This window comes from Rhinatrema bivittatum, chromosome 2 (genome assembly GCF_901001135.1).
Source record: "Rhinatrema bivittatum chromosome 2, aRhiBiv1.1, whole genome shotgun sequence".
NCBI classification, from domain to species: Eukaryota; Metazoa; Chordata; class Amphibia; order Gymnophiona; family Rhinatrematidae; genus Rhinatrema; species Rhinatrema bivittatum.
Genome location: NC_042616.1, coordinates 309,087,183 through 309,107,815, shown reverse-complemented (window position 1 = coordinate 309,107,815; position 20,633 = coordinate 309,087,183). Strand labels below are relative to the sequence as shown.

The window sequence follows — 20,633 nt, the reverse complement described above, 5'->3', positions numbered from 1 at the left end:
GCTTCCAGAGCAGCAGCAGCTGGAATCACCGCCCGTAGATGGGGCATGGCTCAAGGCCTCAGACCTCAGGGGACAATTTATTTGGAGAAGAAGGTCCAGGAAGCAGTACAACAGCTTAAGGACCATACAGAGACTCTACGTCAACTGTCTCAAACCCCACAGGAGCCCTCTACACAATCTTCTCGTCACCTTTCCCGAAGGGAACCCAGACGCTCATACTATAGGCCACGAAGATACTACCCCCAATCTTCTAGGGGTAGATCAACCAGACCACAACAACGGTCCCAGGCCAGACAGCCTAGGCCTACCCGTCCGCAACCTCCTGCACAAACAGGCCCAGCAGCGGGCTTTTGAAGTACAAGCCAGAGGACAAGACCAACCTCCAAATCCCCGACCAGACCTGCCAGTGGGCGGGAGAGTATCCTATTTTCACACACATTGGCAAAACATAACATCAGACCAATGGGTACTTTCCATAGTGTCTCAGGAGTACAAATTAAATTTCCTCTCAATTCCTCCAGAATCTCCACCAAGTTTCTTCTCCCAACAACATTCTCAACTAATTCAATTACAAATAGAATTATCCATCCTTCTGAGAGCCAGGGCCATACAACCAGTGCCCCGGACTCAGCAGGGCAGAGGATTCTATTCCCGATATTTCCTCATTCCAAAGAAAACTGGAGGCCTGCGTCCCATCCTAGACCTCAGAAATCTCAACAAATTTCTGAAAAAGGAAAAATTCAGGATGGTTTCTCTAGGCACCATGCTTCCACTTCTTCAAACAGGAGATTGGCTTTGTTCTCTGGATCTTCAAGATGCTTACGCTCACATTCCCATATTCCCTCCTCATCGCAAATACCTGCGATTCATGGTAGGCCATCAACATTTCCAATACAGAATTCTACCATTTGGATTGGCATCTGCTCCCAGAGTCTTCACCAAATGTCTGGCAGTAATAGCAGGACACTTACACAAAGAAGGTGTCCATGTTTTCCCATATCTAGACGACTGGCTCATAAGGAGTCAATCTCAACAAGGAGCTCTTACTTCTCTCACTTGAACAATTGCTTTACTTCACTCCATGGGATTTCTCATCAATTATCAAAAATCCCATCTTACTCCAACTCACCTACTTCACTTCATAGGAGCAGAATTGAATACCAATCTAGCAAAGGCCATTCTACTTGTAGATCGAGCAGACACACTCATTCTACTAGCAAAATCCATTTCCTTACAGAAACAAACGACAGCTCATCAGTTTCTCACTTTACTGGGCCACATGGCCTCCACAGTTCATGTTACTCCTATGGCATGACTAGCCATGAGAGTTACCCAATGGACTTTAAGATCACAATGGATCCAAGCCATTCAACCACTACATTCTCCAATTCAGGTGACCCACCAACTAAGATCATCTCTACTTTGGTGGACAAACATGGACAAGTTGCGCAAAGGCCTACCTTTTCAGCAACCAGCCCCACAGATAACTTTAACTACAGATGCATCCACCTTGGGTTGGGGAGCTCACATAGACAGTCTCCAAACCCAGGGCACCTGAACAAAGCTCGAAGCAACGTTTCAAATCAATTTCCTGGAGCTTCAAGCAAACGCTATGCGCTGCATGCGTTCAAGGACTGCCTTTCACACAGGACTGTTCTGATCCAAACAGACAACACAGTAGCCATGTGGTACATCAACAAACAGGGAGGTACGGGCTCGTATCTCCTTTGTCAAGAAGCTGGGCCCTGAAACACTCAATGTATCTTCGGGCCACTTATCTAGCAGGCATTCAAAATGTACTAGCAGATCGTCTCAGTCGTCAATTTCAACCACACGAATGGTCCCTGGATCCCTCAGTAGCGACCAGGATATTCCAACGTTGGGGACAACCGAAAATAGACCTCTTTGCGTCACATCTGAATCACAAAGTGGACAACTTCTGTTCTCTACACAAACAAGTCAACCAGCCAGCCAAGAACGCCTTTGCTTGCCCTTGGAACTCAGGCCTACTATACGCTTATCCTCCAATACCGCTCATAACCAAAACTCTAGTGAAGCTACAACAGGACAAGGGGTCCATGATACTCATAGCCCCATATTGGCCTCGACAAGTATGGTTTCCCACACTTCTAGACCTCTTAGTCAGGGATCCAATTTGCCTGGGAGTAGCTTCCACTCTCATAACTCAGGATCAGGGTCGGTTGCACCATCCCAACCTTCAATCCCTGTCCCTGACAGCATGGATGTTGAAAGTTTGACCTTACAACCCCTCAATCTTTCAACCAATATATCTCAAGTACTCATAGCTTCATGTAAACCTTCCACACGAAAGAACTATTCTTCCAAATGGAAAAGGTTTACTTTGTGGTGCAGGCAAAAGGATATCGATCCTTTCACTTGCCCCACTACTTCTCTACTAGACTACTTATATCATCTTTCAGAATCTGGTCTCCAGACTTCTTCGGTAAGGGTTCATTTAAGTGCAATCTCAGCCTACCATAACAAGATGGGAGATGCACCTATTTCCACACAACCTCTCGTAAGCAGATATATGAGAGGTTTAACACATCTTAAACCACCAATTCGACCACCAGTCACAGAATGGGATCTAAATTTGGTATTAACAAGGCTCATGCGTTCTCCTTTCGAACCCATAGATTCCTGTGACCTTAAATATCTCACATGGAAGACTATCTTCCCCATAGCCATTACATCAGCTAGAAGGATTAGTGAGTTACAGGCACTTGTCACGTATGCACCCTATACAAAGTTCCTACATGACAGAGTGGTTCTCCGTACACATCCAAAATTCCTCCCCAAGATAGTTACGGAATTTCACTTGAACCAATCCATAGTTTTACCCACATTCTTTCCAAGGCCTCATTCTCACCCAGGAGAAACAGCCTTACACACCTTGGACTGTAAACGTGCACTAGCATTCTATATCAACCGCACTGCAGTCCACAGAAAATCCACACAACTGTTTGTATCTTACGATCCAAACAAACTGGGAAAAGCGGTGGGTAAACATACTATATCCAACTGGCTTGCAGATTGCATACAGTTTTGCTATGAAAAAGCAGGCCTTCCTCTCCAAGGGCGAGTAAAGGCACACTCAGTAAGGGCAATGTCAACCTCAGTAGTACACTATCGTTCAGTGCCAATTATTGACATATGTAAAGCAGCAACATGGAGTTCTCTTCACACCTTTGCAGCTCATTACTGTTTAGTCAAAGAAGGACGACAAGATTCAGCCTAAGGACAATCTGTCTTAAAGAACCTGTTTCCAGTATAATCCCAACTCCTTCTACAACCAACCTACTGTGATTTGCGGCTGACTCATATTCAACAACAATACATCACTGTTGCTTCACTACGAAATGACTCAGCCTCTAGCTTGCTAATCACCCATATGTGAGGACTAGCATCCTGCTTGTCCTGGGATAAAGCAAAATTGCTTACCTTGTAATAGGTGTTATCCCAGGACAGCAGGATGTAGCCCTCACAGAACCCACCCGCCACCCCGCGGAGTTGGGTCTCACTCCTTTATTATTTTATTTTTACTAAAGCTTATTGCTACATACGAGACTGAAGAGAGACACCTGTGGCAGAGAATATCATGGCATGCTGGGCATGCTCAGTGGCCTCACAGGGCCAGTCAAAAGTTTCTAGAAACTTTGACAGAAAGATTCCCCGCGCTGGGCTCCGTCGGTGACGTCACCCATATGTGAGGACTACATCCTGCTGTCCTGGGATAACACCTATTACAAGGTAAGCAATTTTGCTTTATCTGCTCAAAGTTGAAATTCCACTGATATTTGAATTTTTGCAGGAGGGCTTGGTTAAAGACTTGGCCCTTAACACTCTGATTCATTTACATCCTCCCTTGCAGTTCCCAGTGCCTCTTTGGGACCTTAATCTGGTATTGCGATTTTTGGCGGGTCCTATGTTCAGCCACTGCATGGTCTGTGGCTTCTCACCTTGAAAACAATTTATCTCTTACCAATCTGTTCAGCACGACTTGTCTCTGAGCTCCAAGCTCTTTCTTGCTGTGAGCCATTTCTACGAATGACTCCGGGGACAGTACAGCTTAGGAATGTACCTTCCTTTTTGTCGAAAGTGGTTTTGGACAGGGATAGAGATGAGTGTGATTATCATTTGTTGCATGCTTTGGATGTTAACAACATCTGGTGTGGTACTTGAAGGTTACTTGCTCTTTCAGGCAGTCTGATCCGACTGTTTGTGCTCCATGGTGGAGGTAAACAAGGTGAATCTGTGATGCGTGCAACTAAAGCCCGTTGGGTGAAAGAAGTCATCATGGCTGCCTATGTGGATACAGATCTCCTTTTACCTAGCCAGGTCAGGGTGCATTCCACTAGGGCTCAGGCGGGTTCTTTGGGCAGAATTTTGATTGTTGTCTCCTGTCGATTTGCTGAGCAGTGACATGGTCCTCCTTACACACCTTCACCAAGCATTGACACTTGGATGTTAGGGATCAGGAAGATGCGACTTTTGTGTGTGTGGTGGTGTTGGGGCCGCGAACAGTCTCCTGCCCTTTTCAGGAGTTGCTTTGGTACATCTCACTGGTGTGGATTGGCCTGCCTGAGTGCAGAGAAAGGAGAAATTACTACTTACCTAATAATTTCCTTTCCTCTAAGGAGGGTAGGCCAATCCACAACCCACCCTTGGCTACCTACTTGCTTTTAATTCATCCTTTATATGCGGACGAGGCAGAGTGTTATTCTGTTAATTTGTTTGAAGGATTGGTAAGTTACATAACCAGTCCCTAAGATTAGTTGATGTTAACGTTTTTGCTGAGCTCAATGTTTCCCAGTTAGTTGGAAACATGAGTGGTTGACTGTTGTCATGTTCAAGTATAATCAATATGTCCACAGTTTGGCTTTTCTATAGATACTTGCGGACTGATATTAGGGCAGGGCTATATGTCCGTGACATCAGTGAGTCAGATTTACTCCATCTGCTGGTAGGACTGCATAACCGACTGGTGTGGGTTGGCTTGCCTTCCTTAAAGGAAAGAAAATTATCAGGTAAATAGTAATTTCTACTATTCAGTGCCATATAAAAAATAAAAAGATTTTTTTTCACAGGATGTCTGGCCCCCAAAAGCCCACTATTAGTGATCTCAGGGATTGTGTATGTGGCAGAAAAATGTTTATTACAGATGGGCATGACATCTGCCACCACTGCCTGGGACCAAACCACTACCAGGATAAATTATTACTACCATGGCAGAATGTCTCTGTGCTCCCAAATGTCCGAGATCTGGAAAATAGAGTATCTGCATAAATCACTTGAAGAGCTGAAGCTGGTGGTCCTCCTAGAGTGAAGCCTCGTTGTGCTCCTCAGGTGCTGAGTTGAGCCAGAGCTCCTCGAAAATCTCTTCCTCCTTACCTGCTGGAGCAGGCCATATCCTTGGGGTTGAGTCAATTTAAGAAGGCATGAAGCTTGGTCCTTTGAAAATGAAGTATTGTCACTCTTTGGAACCAGTGGTGCCTTCAGCACTGGAAAATTATCGAGTCTTTGGTGCTATCGATGCAGTCCACAGTTCATTTAACCTGCATTGAGCCAAGGAGCCATTGATGTATTGGGTCACATCGACGCATTGACCACTGGCGCCATATATGTAAAAGGCTTCAGCTCCATCAGTGCATCAAGACCCAGAGCACTTGACGCATCAAGCATCGATGCCATTGATGCTCCCTCGTTCTATGCCTTGTGCGTCAGAGAAAGGAGCTGCATCATCAGCTCACTGGGCTGCAGTGCTTCCAACACAGCTCTTCACTAGATATCTAGCTACTTCCATATATTTGGATGGTTTTTGAGGGTCAGAAGGAGATATGCTTCACTTACCTCCACCAATTTCTTGGGCAGTGTCCCCATCAAAGTTATTGGAACAAGGTCTACAATTTAGAAACACCAGATCCCAGGCCCCAGGACAGATTTTTACAATTTTTCTGTTGACAAGAAGGGCTGAATTAGACATAACATGTGCTGATGTCATCTGGTGAAACCAAATAGACTACTTCTAGCTAGTAGAGCTTATGCTTATTGAGCATGTGTGGGAATTCCTGCTCAGGCATTGTCTAGTGAACCTCCTTAATCTTTTTTCATCTGAGCACCAGCAAGTATGTGTACCTCTATCTTTGTCTGCTTTTTTTCTTTGAGCATATTTATAATTCTAGTTAAAGAACAGCATTTTTTTAGTGCTCCCTTCTTAAGTCAAATTTTCTTCAAAAAAATACAAATAGTGTTTTTAAGCACTATTACTTCTTTTTTCTGTTTCGCTGCCTTTGCTTCAGTGTTTAAAAAAAAACAAAAAAAAAACCTAGCAGAAAAGATCTGGCACTCTCCATTAGCGGCCACATCATTCGAGCACATTGGAGCACATTTAAGCAAGGGGCACCAAAGCCTTAATGTTGCTTTCCCAACCTTATTCCTCACAGAGGTCTCTGAGGCTCCTAAGATTTACAGTTGGAGTCTGCTCTGGGACTCGCAAAGCTGTCAAAACATCTGGCCTCGACAGAAATACTGAAGCAGTGTAAATCTGGTACTCTGGCACCATCAATGTAGTGCAAGTCCTGTACTCCGGTGCCATCAAGGCACTTTTGGTGCTCCGGCTCCATCGAGACACTTTGGCATTCTGGTGCCAAACAAAAGTCGAGGGAATAAAAGTTCAGTGCATGGTGCTCTGAAGCAAAATAGACGAGGGGCATTCAAAGCTTTGAGCCCCTGGGTCTGCACCAGTACCTGTGAGATAGTCAGGGGCAGCGATTAGGTTGGACTATGAATGACTCTAGAGAAAATCCTTTCTGGAGACCTCTGAAACTATCCTAGGAAGAGAACCCATTTTGGGTCTCACATGATGAATTTTTCTCCAGTCTCCTTTCCATCCAAAAAAAGGAGTCCCAGTATTTCTGGTCAGGTAAGATTGTAAGCCCTCTGCAGATAGGGAAATACCTATAGTTCCTGAATGTAATCCACTTTGAAGCGGTGTGAAAAGTGGAATATAAATCTAAATAAAATAAAAATAAAATTAAAAATACTCTAACAGAACCCCCGTGAGGTGACATTAGTTTGCAGCAGAGTCCAGCCAGTTAGAGAATGTCCACCTGGAGCAGACCCTCTGAGGTGAACAAGTTATGGTCCTTAATTAGTGTTAACTCACTGCTAGGCTTTGAAGTGCTGTTGGCAGGGATCTCTTCTAACCCAGTCTCAGAGCCTCTAGAACATTCATCTCCACAGGAAGACCTTCCTTACTCCTGATTTCTGGACAAGCTGGGAAAAGAACTTTCAGTTAATGCGATTAGGGACAATGATCCTCATGCAAATGTCTTTGGCCTCCTCTAGATTCTAAAAACACTAACAGAGCCAGCAGCCAATCCCAAGCCATAATATTCTGCAAGGATTATACATCAGAATATGGGAATATCCTGTTTTTTTACACCACAGTGACAAGAAAACCAGACCTCAAATGTAGGATACAAGAATCTCTGGGATTTGGAATAGTACAATTACCCAACAAATCAGTTGTAGTGGAATTGCTTCTTAAAAGAGAAAAGAAAACACGTATCTACTCCATTACCCTGCCAGGGAAGGATCCCAGGCTACTAGATAATTTAGGTAAAACAGTTTCCAAAGCTGTATGCTTAGTGCATGAATATCTGCTCACCAACAAAAGCTGAAACTTTTTCTTCCATCTGGTGAAGGTAATGTTGCATACCTTCAGCCACTATTAGATACAGAAGAATGTATACACCAGTTTCTTGAATCTATTTATGAAGCATTTCATACCATAGTACGTACCTTGACATTGACCATTAGGGTACTCTGTATGGCTTGGTTGAGAATCAATAGCCTGCATTAAGATGACAATGAAAAGTTGGTGGACATACCATGCTTGGATCACCTTCTTGGAGAAAAGCTTAGAGAAAAGGTTGCTCAAATAAAGGGAAGAACAAAAACTCATGTCAAGTAGGCAGAGACATTCAACAATGAATATTTTATGAACTCTACCTAGATACCCTAACACATCTTAGTTTCAGTAAGACCATCATAATAGGCACTTATTGTTCCACAGAGCCTTCATTTACCTTATCTCTAATCATCAGCCAATCTTAAAAATATTTTTGATGCATTTAAGATCACTTATCTTTCAAAAGACAGCTTGTAATCCAAAAGCCCTTACATGGGTCCATGTTTCGAGATGAAGTCTGCATCAGAGGGAGCAGCAAACACAATACTGCACTCCTGGCTAGGGTTTGTGCATCAGGGGTTGGGGTATGAAGAGGTCTAGAAGTGGGGAGAGTAGAAGATAGGTCACCAGGAGGGTAGCGAGGAGGACAGGAAAGATCACAATTTTGCAAGAAAAAAAAAAAGAAAAAAGGGGAGGGGCAGCCTTATGGCACTAGTGGCTGCTATATTTTTTTTTATTTTGGTGGGTTGTGGGGTGTATGGATAATCAGGCTCTAAGCCCACATTTATCTTTAACTTTTTCCTGTGGTGTGGAACTGGAGGATTGAGTCTAAAGGCCCCAAAGCTTTTGATTTTTCCAGTTTAAAGACACTTAACCAGCTAAATTTTCAATTTAACCAATTAAGTAGCACGTTATCTGGCTGTGAAAGAATTTTCAAACATAACTGGTTACATTGAACTTTATACAGTTAAAGGTATTTTGATAACTATAGGTGTGTATATTCAGCGTTTATCTTCCTTGAATATACAAGGCAAACTATCTGGCTACCTTTAGCTAGATAAGTTGTCCACTTACCAACTTTCTGAATATTAGTCTCTTTCATTTCTTGGCTTTTGTCCAGATAATGCCAAAAGTTGCCCAGACAGTGTTTTTGAATATCAATCCTAAGGCATTCGGGTTGAAGAAATATAATTCCTTGCTGATTATTTTGCTGTTTTGCGGAGGCAAAATTTTCCATCCTTGGCCTCATTGACGCCATATTTGAGATATATATATTTTACTTTCTTTTGAGCTTTCATGTATACATTTTATTTATATGATAGAACACAGTATTGTACTAGGTTTCTAAGTTCAGAACTGTATATTTACCCAGTAGAATATAAAAGTATGAAATTTCAAATTGCATACTGCAAACAGCTGATGTTTTTTCATTTGCAGCTGAAAAGCTTGCATGTCTGCAAGAACTAGACTGGAATAGCTTTTTGCAACAAGTTTGCTCACTAATTGATTCTGCTGAAAAGACAACAGGGGCACCCCGGATGAAGCTGAATTTGCTCTGCTACCTGTGTTGTGTGGCTGGCCATAAAGAGCTGGCAACCAGATTAATCAACTCACAGCTGGTAAGTAATGAAGTCCAGAAACAGATAACATAGTTCACCTGCTTGAAACTGCACCTGCAGTCACTTGTGTATGGCTAGTGTGATTTTCTTTAATTTAAGCATTTTAAGCCATTATTGATTGAAAAGTCGAAAAGTAGGAATCTGTTTTGATTTTGAGGCATTTCATTATTTTGCTGCTGTTATCCTTTTGCTGAGGACTTTTATACACTCTTGGACTTTTATACACTCTTAAATTTGCTATAGTCTTTTAAAAATATAGGGGCCATTTTTCAGCTATCCAGTTAATTTAATAGGGATAAATCTAGCTAACTTTAGAACAGCTCTATAACATAACCAGAGTTAGCCGCATAAGTTAAGAGGTTAACTCTGAATATCGGAGTTAGTCTCATAACTTATGTGGCTAACTCTGGCCCGTCCCAAAATGCCTCCTGCCTGCCCCTGACCGCCCCTGAATTATGCAGCTAAATTTAGCCACATACAGCTTCAAATATTGTCGCTTTGTCATTTAGGCCTAGAATCATCAAATTGCTATAAAAAAAGCAGAAATATGGCGTGGTAGCATCTGTGTTTAAAAAAAGGGATGTGGGTAGGCGTATATCGTACTAACCGCATCACACAGCAAAGTAGTACAATTCGCTGTACATTATCATGATACCGTAGCGCATTGCACATCATTTTATATGTCGCACATAGATATTTTTGTTTATATATACAAGCTTCCTGCAGCTGCCTCTTTGAGGGTGTGTCAGGCATGGGAGAGAGGAGAGGAGGTGAGTTATGAGTTGGTAGATGCTTGGAGGTCAGTGGAGGTATTTTGCAAGTTCTGAGTGAGGTGTCCTGTTTACTGTATTTCATCTGTTTCCCTTTCCTTTTGTCTCTTGTCTTTTTAATAGTTTTTAATAGTTTTTTCTAGTTTGTATGTCTGTCTTAGTGTGTTGGAGGAGGAGTGGTGAGGAGTGGTGGTGTTGGTGGAAGTAATGAGTTGGTGAGGAGCTGGAGAAAATGGAGCGTGAGAAGCATGAGGAGAGAAGAGAGGAGGGAATAGAGGAAGGAGGAGGTGGGCAGGAGTGATAGGAGGAGTAGGAACAGGGCCCTTAGGCTGTCTCCCCCTTTGAGTGCACTCTTTCAACATGGACTGTCTGCACCTTCTACTTGCCATCAAATAGTTCTTCTGGTATCAACTCTAACATTAGAACTGTACAGTAGCTATTGGATTGCCACTTCCACTTTCAATGTTTGCTATAATCATGATTTTGCAAAAGGATAAGATCATCCTTAACTAAGAAATATGTATGGCTCCACAACCCAGGCCAGTACAGGAGTCGGAGCTAGTCTGCCTGGTTCTAGGCAACAGCAGGCCTCAACGCTGTTTGCTCTTGGGCAGTGGGGAATCTTTACATAATTCCATAACTCCTCCTCAGTTGTCACATAGCAGCTAACACAGTTTTAGAGAAGTTTGCAAGTAGACAGAGGTGCATAATCATGGGGCTGCATAGTGGGCAAATGATGTTGCCCCAGTTAGAAGCAGAACCTGTCCCTTATAATCAGCTATATAAAATTGCCACCTATTTTATGCACCCACCTTTGCTTCCTTATAGGGCAGATAATTTGTAGGCCTAATCTGCCAATGTGTACATATGGCATAGGTAAGCCTCAGTGAAGTGGCCTTGTGTGGCAAGCTCTATGTCTAGGAACCAGGATATGTTATACAGATAAGTTGTAAACTAGGCATCTGTTTCGAAAAGTAGAACTTCTAATAGTGGTGGTGTCAGGATTCCTGCTACACCCCACCCTCAGCTATCATAAACACACTGGCGCAGAGCCCACCCCCTACCCATTTATTAGTAGAACCTGATAGTAGCTGCCATGAGGGTGCCATTAGCCCTCCCTCTTACCTCCATACCAGCATCACCAAATTCAGTGGGCATCATCTAAACCCCCCACCCCCACCCCCAAAACAACCACAGATATAATATAGCCTTCCTGGCAGCTGAAGCTTTTCCAAACAGGCACACTCCCAAATACCTGTAGAAATAGGCCTACTCCAGGTACTGTGTGGGAGAGCCTGAGGTATCAGTGGAGGGGGGGAGGTGTATAGTACAGGTAGATATATACTCATTTGCCAAAGAGCCATAGCATATCTGAGTTCATACATTGGCACCTCCATCTCAACTCTATGCATAAACAGTAGCAGGCCAAGGTGGAATCTTAGGTAAACAAACATGAGGGCATTTTCTCCCCATCCTACACATTCATCCATCATAAAGAGTGGAAGCACAGGCTTCATTGTATCAAAAGCCAGTGTGTGCTAAATGTGTGCTCACACAGTGCATGCTCTGGTGTATGCATTGTTGTGGTAAAGAAGGGAGCAACTAGCCCTATATCACCCCCAGCCACTGATATAGGCAGAGGCCAACACAACTTGTCACTCACCCAGACATACACAGACCCACAGATCTGTTGACATTGTTTTGTACAGACTACCTCCAGCACATAGTTTGCCTACCCATGCTCAAATGGATGTTCCTGAACTGTTTGTCATCAGCCATCAATGAAGTCTGTGCCAAGCTTGTCCCTACTTGCTACTGAGGTCGTCTGAGTCATTACTCCTCTCTGAACATTATCTACACCTGGCAGGATCAGAAGCATATATGATAACTAAAATGTCTGAGTTATTGTCTAGGGCCCTCCAGCCCTCAGGTGGGTCTAAATGCTTGAATTTCTACATAACACTGAAAGAGAACATGCCATAATGCCTACCACAGGATACCTCTGGGAACATTTTCCCTATACATTTAGTACTGTGCCAGGCTTTTGATAGAGGCTGGTTGTAGGCTCCTGAAGTCATCAGCTGACAATACCTTCTCTAGCCTTAATGCTATGCACATAGCTGAGTGAGAGTCTGATCAACACACCTGCCTTGGTCTTGGTATCCACAATGTCCAAAATGCTCAAACACCATAGGAGACGTTTCCTATAGGAAAGCTGCTGTGCTAGGCTGGACACCAGTTGGAACAGGGCCGATTGCCCAAGTTTAAAGGAATCTTGTGTGGCTCCTGGATACCTGGCAACCACATCGAGGATGCGCATTCGAGTGTCACAGACCACTTGCACGTGGAGAGAGTGGAAGATCTTTCTGTTGCGGTAGATCTCCTCCCTTCCACGGGGTAGGATGATAGCTACATGAGTGCAGTCAATAACTCCCAGAATATTTGGAAAGTTAGCAATGGCTTAAAACCCCTTCTTCAATTCCTGGAGCAGAAGCGGGAAAAAGAGATTTGGGACATTTCTGTGATGGCCCCAACTGTCGTTTGGAAGGAGCCAGATGCAATGAAATGTAGGGTGCACAAAAATTTGGTGAGGCCTGATATAACTTGGGACCTTTCCGTGACTGGATCCACATCCACTCTGAGTTCTTCATATAATTCCATGATAGCCTGAAAGCTGAGGCGAAACCTGCTAACTATGTGTTCCTCCGGCATGCTCAGCAATGTGGTTCGTGGATGAAGGATGTGCTCCCTGAATCGCCGCTGATCCTTCTGCTTAGCCAGCGCTGCCATGGGCCAGGACACTCGACTGGCAGGCCTGATGGCTCCGGCTTCAGTTCTGGCACTTCCCTAGGAGGGATTTGAACTTCCCTTGTCTGTTGTTATGGTTCTTGTTCTTGTTACTGTTACCACCGAGCAGCCCGAAGCAGCTAGGATCCTGCTACATGTAAACCTCCTAACATTATAGCTTTAGGAAGACAGGTCAGGTAAGAAAAGGTAGTTTTATTGGCCCAGGAGGGCTTGGTAGGTGTGTGTGATAGAAGGCCTTATTTTATTGTGTGCGATAATAACCGCAATAATAGCTGCAATCCGTGATAACGGCCCGCTGTCGTGCGCTAAAAACATTTTTTGCACAAAAGAAAAGGTGTTAATTCCCACGTTAAAACCCACGTTATTGCGCGTTATTTCACCACGAAATGCGTTTGGAAGCCTTAATTTGCATATGTTTTTAGCTTTTGCATACTCATTATCTAATTTGCATTCCAATGAGCGATGCAATAAATATCGTGTGATTTACGTACGTTAGACCCCATTTAACACTCGCAAAGATCCTAATGCGATTTGATGATTGACTGAAGCATCTGTATGTCCAGTATTCATCTAATTTTTTCTTTGAAATCATTATATATCTCAGGAAATTGTACTTATCAGTTATGTGCCAAATTAGAGCATCTATGAAACATTTTTTTCCCCACCAGTTTATCAAATGGTTTCTTTCTATAAATCATCCTCATTGCTTATAACTTATGACAGCCTTTATGTGACTGGATATTTCAGTCCAAGGAACTTTTTGTACAGAGATGGTTGGAGGTTAAAATTCTTAATATATATAACCTTTTCCTTTTATTAAAATGTTAATATTAAAGTGTGCGTAGGTTCCAGCAAAATGCCAGAATGAGCTTAGAGATACATTGATGAATTTAAGGGATATGAAACTCTGAGAAGTTATATACATATTTTTATACCATGAATCAGAAAATGTAGTCCTTCATAAGTGGTAGAGCAGCTTTTATTGGGTCTGTAAATCTGTGTACAGATGATTTCGAATACACTTATATTCTGGGACTCATCTATGACATTTATGTAAACATGATATTTTTGTCTGTGCTGATGAAGTACTAAAAATAGGTAGACTGATTTGTGAGGTAGAAAAGGTGCACATAGGCACTAAAATCCCAAGTGTATATGATGGCTTTATGCTTCATACATGTTAAATTAATCTACATAATCTAGTGCTGTCAACATAAAGATGTTAATATCTTTAATGACTTGCATTGAAATGCCTGCAGACATCATGGTCTTGAAGTAGCTAAAACCATGGTCTTGTATTTATTTAATTAAAACATGTATATACCGCATAATTAGTGCTAACTATAAAGCAGTTTACAAAAAAAAAAATACATAAAAATATTTAAAAAATCACAGACACAAACCTTCATCTTTTTAATAGATAGCATTGTACAACAAATGGAAAGTATTTGTACTACAGTATTATCCATTCTGTTTCTTAAGTTAATGTTGTTTAACTGTTAAAGGAACTTTTATAAATTGATGCCTTATATTTGTTTATTTCTATCCTAGTTCGTATTGTTAATACAGCAGTTGCGTGCGGCCCCAAACTGGGATGTGTAAGTAGTACTTATAAAATATATAAAAATGTAACATTTGTAAAGTTAAAATGTGTAATTTGATTCCAGATAATCTGATTGGAAGACACTACACTGGTATCCCATCCACTGCTTACTCCTTTCTTCATGTTTGAAAATTGGACACAAACTCCAGTTCATGTAGAAAACCCATGGGTAGCAGCAGCTGTATTACAGTTTGAAAAATGTATAATGGTTTGTGGCCCTTGATCAAAGACCATCATAACAATGGTTGGGATGAATTGGGTGGAGGATATTAAAAATCTGGGAAAAATCCACAGGCACTTGCAAACAGAGGTCCATGGTATCATAGCTAAGTTCAATCAAAGAAAGAAAAGGGAGGGCACATAACTTGTTTACTATGGGATTTCTTTGCTTGTCTTATCATGAAGCCTATATCAGGATTCTACTGTCCATTCTGGTCCTAGCCATTATCACAGATTATTACTTGCAGGTTCATTGATCACACAGCATCATTCTGGGCTGAAAGATTCCAGTGATTTCAGTTGCCTTTTATGTGCGTGTTTGCACAAGTGTTACTCTGGTATTACTGCCACAAGGTTATCTGACTGTGATATTGTTCTTCCAGTTAAACCAGATGTTAGGACAGGAAGGTTTTTGCTTCACTCCCTATAGGTTCCAGTTAAGGCCCTCTTCTATGGATACCTGGAAAAACTGGTCCCTATCCTCCCCTTATTACTGGACTTTATCATGCTGCAGAGGGAGAACAAATAGGAGAGAGAAAAAAATCAGGCAGGAAGGCCCCTGCTCATGCACTATATGGACTTCCCAACCAATAGTTGTAGCCAATAGTTTCTGATCATTAATTTCCTAGAAAATCTGTTTTACAAATGTTAACTTGGAATGTTAAAGCTTTCTGCTTAAATTTATAAAGTAACTTGATAAAGAATAAAAAAAGCACATTTTAGTTAAGAGAAAAAATGTATAAGTAGGCTTGGCAACTTTCAGCTGTGAAAATTCCATTCGCTTGGAGATGCTGTGTGTAATATCTTCACTAAAAGTGTCCATACACACAGGGGTAGATTTTAAAAAGGAGCGCGCAGGCGTACATGTGCATGTGCTACCCGGCGAGCGCACACATGTACACCTCATTTTATAACATGCAAGAGCAGGCGCACGCATGTTATAAAATCCAGAGTCGGCGCGCGCAAGGGGGTGCACAATTGTGCACCTTGCGAGCGCCAAGCCCGCTTCGAGCTGTGCTGCCTTCCTCCGTTCCCTGCCCCCCCACCCCACCCCACCCCACCTTCCCTTTCCTTTCCCTACCTCCCCCTACCTCCCTCGCCCTTTTCCCCCCTACCTTTGATGACTTCTTGTTTTTATTGCAAAACTTACTTCAGCCCTGGGCTGAAGTAAGTTGCGCGCGCCGGCAGTCGGCTGGCGCACGATTCCTGGCACAGCGGCCTCTGACCCTGCCCATGCCCCTCCCCCTTCCCACCCATTTAGTAAAGCCCTGGGACTTACACACTTCCCAGGACTTTACGCGTGTCGCCAGGCCTTTTGAAAATAGCCCCGGCGCGCGTAACCTTTTTAAAATCTGGCCCACAGCTTTTATCCCTGCCTTGCTTGTCATTATGAAAACATGCATTTTTTATTAGGGCACACTAGATCTAATTATCAATAAACAATTATGCCTACAACTTTTTCATGTCACTTTTCTCCATTTCTCTCCTTTCAGTCTATCTACTTTTGTCTATCTCACCTTATAATCTCATTCCTCTACTCTCCCCACTTCAACTGACAATCCTATAGTTTCCTTTCTTCCTTGTTGCCCTCATCTTGCTCTTTCTGCCCCTCTTATCCATGTCCCTCTTTAGAGAAACAGAAACACAGAAATATGATAACAGAAAATCACCATATGACAATCCAGTCTGCCCATCTACAGTCACCAACTATCCAGCTTTACAGTCCCTACCACTCCCTCAATGCTATCTGAATTCATGCTTTCTTGAATTCAGATACCACTTCCCATGGGGAAGATTTTCCATGCATCTGCTATCCTCCCTATAAAGAAATACTTGCTTAGATTATTCCTGAGTCTACCCTTTTCGCTCTCATCTCATGATGCTTATTCTAGTGTGTCCTTTCCTTTGGAAGAGGCCTGTCTCTTGCGCATGAAAATCTTGGAGATATTTAAATGCATCTAACATAGCTCCCTTATCCTGCCTTTCCTCTAGGATGTATATGTTTAGATCTTTAAATCTGTCCCCATATGCTTTAGAACAAAGCCTGCTAATATTTTAGTAGCCACCTTCTGAACCGACTGCAGCCATTTTATAACCTTTCGAAGATGTAGTCTCCAGACCTGTACACAGTATTTTAAACGAGGTCTACCAGGGACTTAAGAGGGGCAATATCACCTCCTTTTTTTCTGCTGACTATTCCTCTCCTTATGTAGCCAAACATATTTCTGGCTTTTGCTTTCACCTTATCCAACTGTTTGGCCACCTTAAGTTAATTAAATATGATCACCTCCAGATCCTGCTTTATATCCTTTTGAGGATGCAGTATTCCAAATGAGGTCCACCACTTCCTTATTTATTTATTTTATTTTATTTAAAACCATTTACAGTTTGCTTTTTCCAGGTAAAACTGAATTGCCCACTGTAGGAAACAGGATAGTGGGCTTGATGAACTTTTTGTCTGTCCTAATATGGCAAATCTTATGTTCTTATGTAGATTACAGTTACATATACACAATTTTAAAACATACAAACAAAAAATATTAAAACTTTATAAAACAAGGGCAAAGTCAACCTAAATATACACAGGATCATTCTCCAAGGACAAGCAGGATGGCAGTCCTCACACATGGGTGACATCATCGGATGGAGCCCGGCATGGAGAACCTATAAGTTTCTAGAACTTTGACTGAGCCTCATTGAGCATGCTCATGCATGCAGTATACCACATGTCCCGCGGAGTTCCCTCACAGTACCTCCTGTTAACAGGAAGGTGGATGCGACTTATCTTGTCCAAAAGGTTGTCAGATTTGACAAGCATCAGCTGCCCCACCAATTGGTGGTCATTGAATCTGCTCTCAAAAAGGCCAAGTGCACTCGGACCAAATCTTCAGCGCCCCCGGGGAAGGATGAGAGAGTGATGGATGCTCTTGGGAGCTATTATGATTCTGGTTGCTGTGGAGCCTCTTTACCACCAGAAGCCCTCCTCGAGCACACTCCCCTGGCTTGCCCAACCTTCCTTGCCTACCTGCCCTTGTCCAGACCCTAGTATTAACCCTACCTAGCCCTTGCCTTGGTGCTTCAGCATTGAGTTCCTTTGGGCTCCCTGCTCTAGCCATCCATTCTTTGCCTCACTTTGTGTGCCTATGGGCTTTCTAGTTACTTGCTTGCCTTGCTCTGTGGCCTCCGGGCCTCCTGCTTGCCTTGCTCTGTGGTCTCTGGTCCTTCTGGTTCCCTCCTTGCCCGGTGGCCTATCCTAGCCTTTTTGTCTCCTTACCCATCCTGAGTCTTCCTGGTCTTCCCCTTGAGGCCAGACCAATTTGCTCTGTCTGCTGCCCCTGCTTTCTCTTGGAATCTCTCTTGCCTTGCTGCCTTGCTGCCTTCAGGCATTCTGTGTTTTGTGTTCAGTGTAGTCCTTGTCCTGTCTTGTCATAGTCTGTCTTCCTTGTTCTAGTTCCCCTCCTCCAGTTTCACGCTTACCCGCATCCAGTACCATGCTTACCTGCAGTCTGTTCCTAAGTTCTGGTTACACCCATACCGGCGTCCAGTTTCAGTGCTTTAGCTCCACGCTTATCCACACCCACTTCCATGCATACCCACACTCTGTTCCAGTGTTCCTGAAGTTCACCCTTACCTCCATGCACCTCGTTCCAGAGACTGAACCTAGCCTGCACCTTGCTCCAGAGACTCAACCCAGCTTAACCTTGCTCTAGAAACTCGGCCCAGCCTGCACCTTGCTCCAGAGATTCTACCTAGCCTCACCGGGCCACCTGCACTTATTCTAGTCATTCTGTCATGTGCCACTCTTGGAGGTGGTGTTCACCTCACCTGGCTATCACCCAAAAGCCTAACAGTATGCCGAAGCCATCCACCTCCAGATGCTGGGACAAGATATTGCTTCAGCTTGGTGAGTCTATGCTTAAATCTGTTAAGATTAATCCCTCTGCTACAAAACAGCATGTTACTTGTGAAACCTGCCAGACCTTGAACTATTCACGTTACCTGTAATGTGTAGTTTGCAATGTCCAAAGCATTAATCTTGGGTTTGCATGAGGTGTGGAAAAAAGAATGCTTTCATGTATCAGGAATGCCTAAATTGCACAGCATCTTGTCCTGGTTGGTGGAAATGCCCCTGCATTCCCAGTTTCTTATCCCCAGAGAGAGCCTGCCCCATCTGTGGAGTTATCAAGCCAATCTCTGCAAGAACTAGAGCACCTTTAATGGCAGTACCTTGTTTGGAGGAAGGAAAAACTCACTCCTCATGGGTATATTCTGCTCCCAAAGCTTCCAGCCCAAGCATACAGAATATTCCAGTCTGCCCAATGAAAGAAAACCCTACCCATATTTCAGTCAGATCAGATTTTAGAGAGAAGGATTTCACTAATGTTCAGATTAAGACTGTACCAGACCAAGATGTAAAATCCTGATTACATCTGGAACTGACATTTTAAAACCTAACGTTCATAGGGAAAACTTGCAACAATCTTCTCAGCCTACCTAAGTATGTATGTATGTATGTATTTATTTATTTATGCATGCAGGCATGCATGCATGCATTTTATATAGAAACATAGAAATGACGGCAGAAGAAGACCAATCGGCCCATCTAGTCTGCCCAGCAAGCCACGCAGTTCATCCATTTATTTATTTCTTTATTTTTTTCCCACCCTTTTTCTCCCTCCACCCTTTTTCTCCCTCCCACCCATCCCTATTGGCTTCCAGCACCCTCCGGCCCCAACTCCCTTCCACCCCTCCTCCATGCAGAGAGCAGTGCCGTATACGCATCCCAGTGAACATCCAGCTCAAACAGGGGTAGCAACCGCCGCAACAAGCAGGCCACACCCCTGCCCCATACTCCTACCCACCCCTGCTTTGTTTGTTTGTTTCTTGTTTTAGTTTTTATTGGAGATGGCAGCCTTCCGTGAAGGCGGAACGCCAACCACTGGCCACTGGCATCCCGCTCCGTGAATGCCTCTGTGGCTACTGCCGCTCCGTGCAGTGTTTTGCTGCCTGAAGGTGGAAACCCAACTACTGGCCACTGGCATCCCGCTCCGTGAATGCCTCTGTGGCTACTGCCCTCTGTGCAGTGTTTTGCTGCCTGAAGGTGGAACACCAACTACTGGCCACTGGCATCCTGCTTCGTTCCAAATGAAGATCACAACAGTTTAAGTAAAAAAAAAAAAAAAGCTCTGCAACTAAGACCATAAATCTGCAGAATCATTTATGGCTAAGGCAGGTCTTATTTCAGGGAAATACTTACCTGCAAAATCTGCTCTGAGTACTTCAGTTTCGTCTCTGTCAATAGACATTCTAGCTCTGACGGACTCAGCTCATCTTGCATCTTGATCCAGAGACTCAGTACATTTTGTACCTTGCTCCAGAGACTCAGCCCAGCCTGCACCTTGCTCCAGAGACTCAACCCAGCCTGCACCTTGCTCCAGAGATTCAGCTCAGCCTGCACCTTGCTCCAGAGATTCTACCCAACCTCACTGGACCACCTGCACTTGCTCTAGTCCTTCTGCCCTGTGCCACTCTTGGAGGTGGTGTTCACCTCACCTGGCTACTGCCCAAAACCCTAACAGGAGGAAGGTGTTCCAGAGTTCTGTGCTTATTGCCCACATATCATCTTACCTGTTATGCATGAGCCAGTACATGTGCAACATCCTGAAGCAGGTGCAGGATGTTGCCGAGCAACTGCCTCAGCAGAAGCAAGACACTCACCGGTTGCTTGTGCATAAGGGTCTGGAGTGTAAAAAACATGGGGTCCGTTCAACCTACAATGTTTTCGAAATGAAGTCGAGGGTCTCTGCAGCAGGAATCAGCGCCCGCAGGCTCGCATGGCTGTGGGCCTCTGATCTCAGACCGGAGGTGCAGGAGCAACTAGCGGAAGTGCCATATAGAGA

General features: G+C 43.6%; 1 protein-coding gene across 1 annotated transcript in view; it reads left to right on the top strand.

Moving 5' to 3' along the window:
* The window catches only part of ULK4 (unc-51 like kinase 4), a 1,180,200-nt gene that overhangs the window by 190,878 nt on the left and 968,689 nt on the right, over window positions 1-20,633 (top strand). Inside the window, exons 15-16 of the mRNA XM_029589702.1 lie at window positions 9,152-9,333; window positions 14,463-14,509. Coding sequence (XP_029445562.1) covers window positions 9,152-9,333; window positions 14,463-14,509 — 229 coding nt within the window. The remainder of the gene's footprint in view (window positions 1-9,151; window positions 9,334-14,462; window positions 14,510-20,633) is intronic.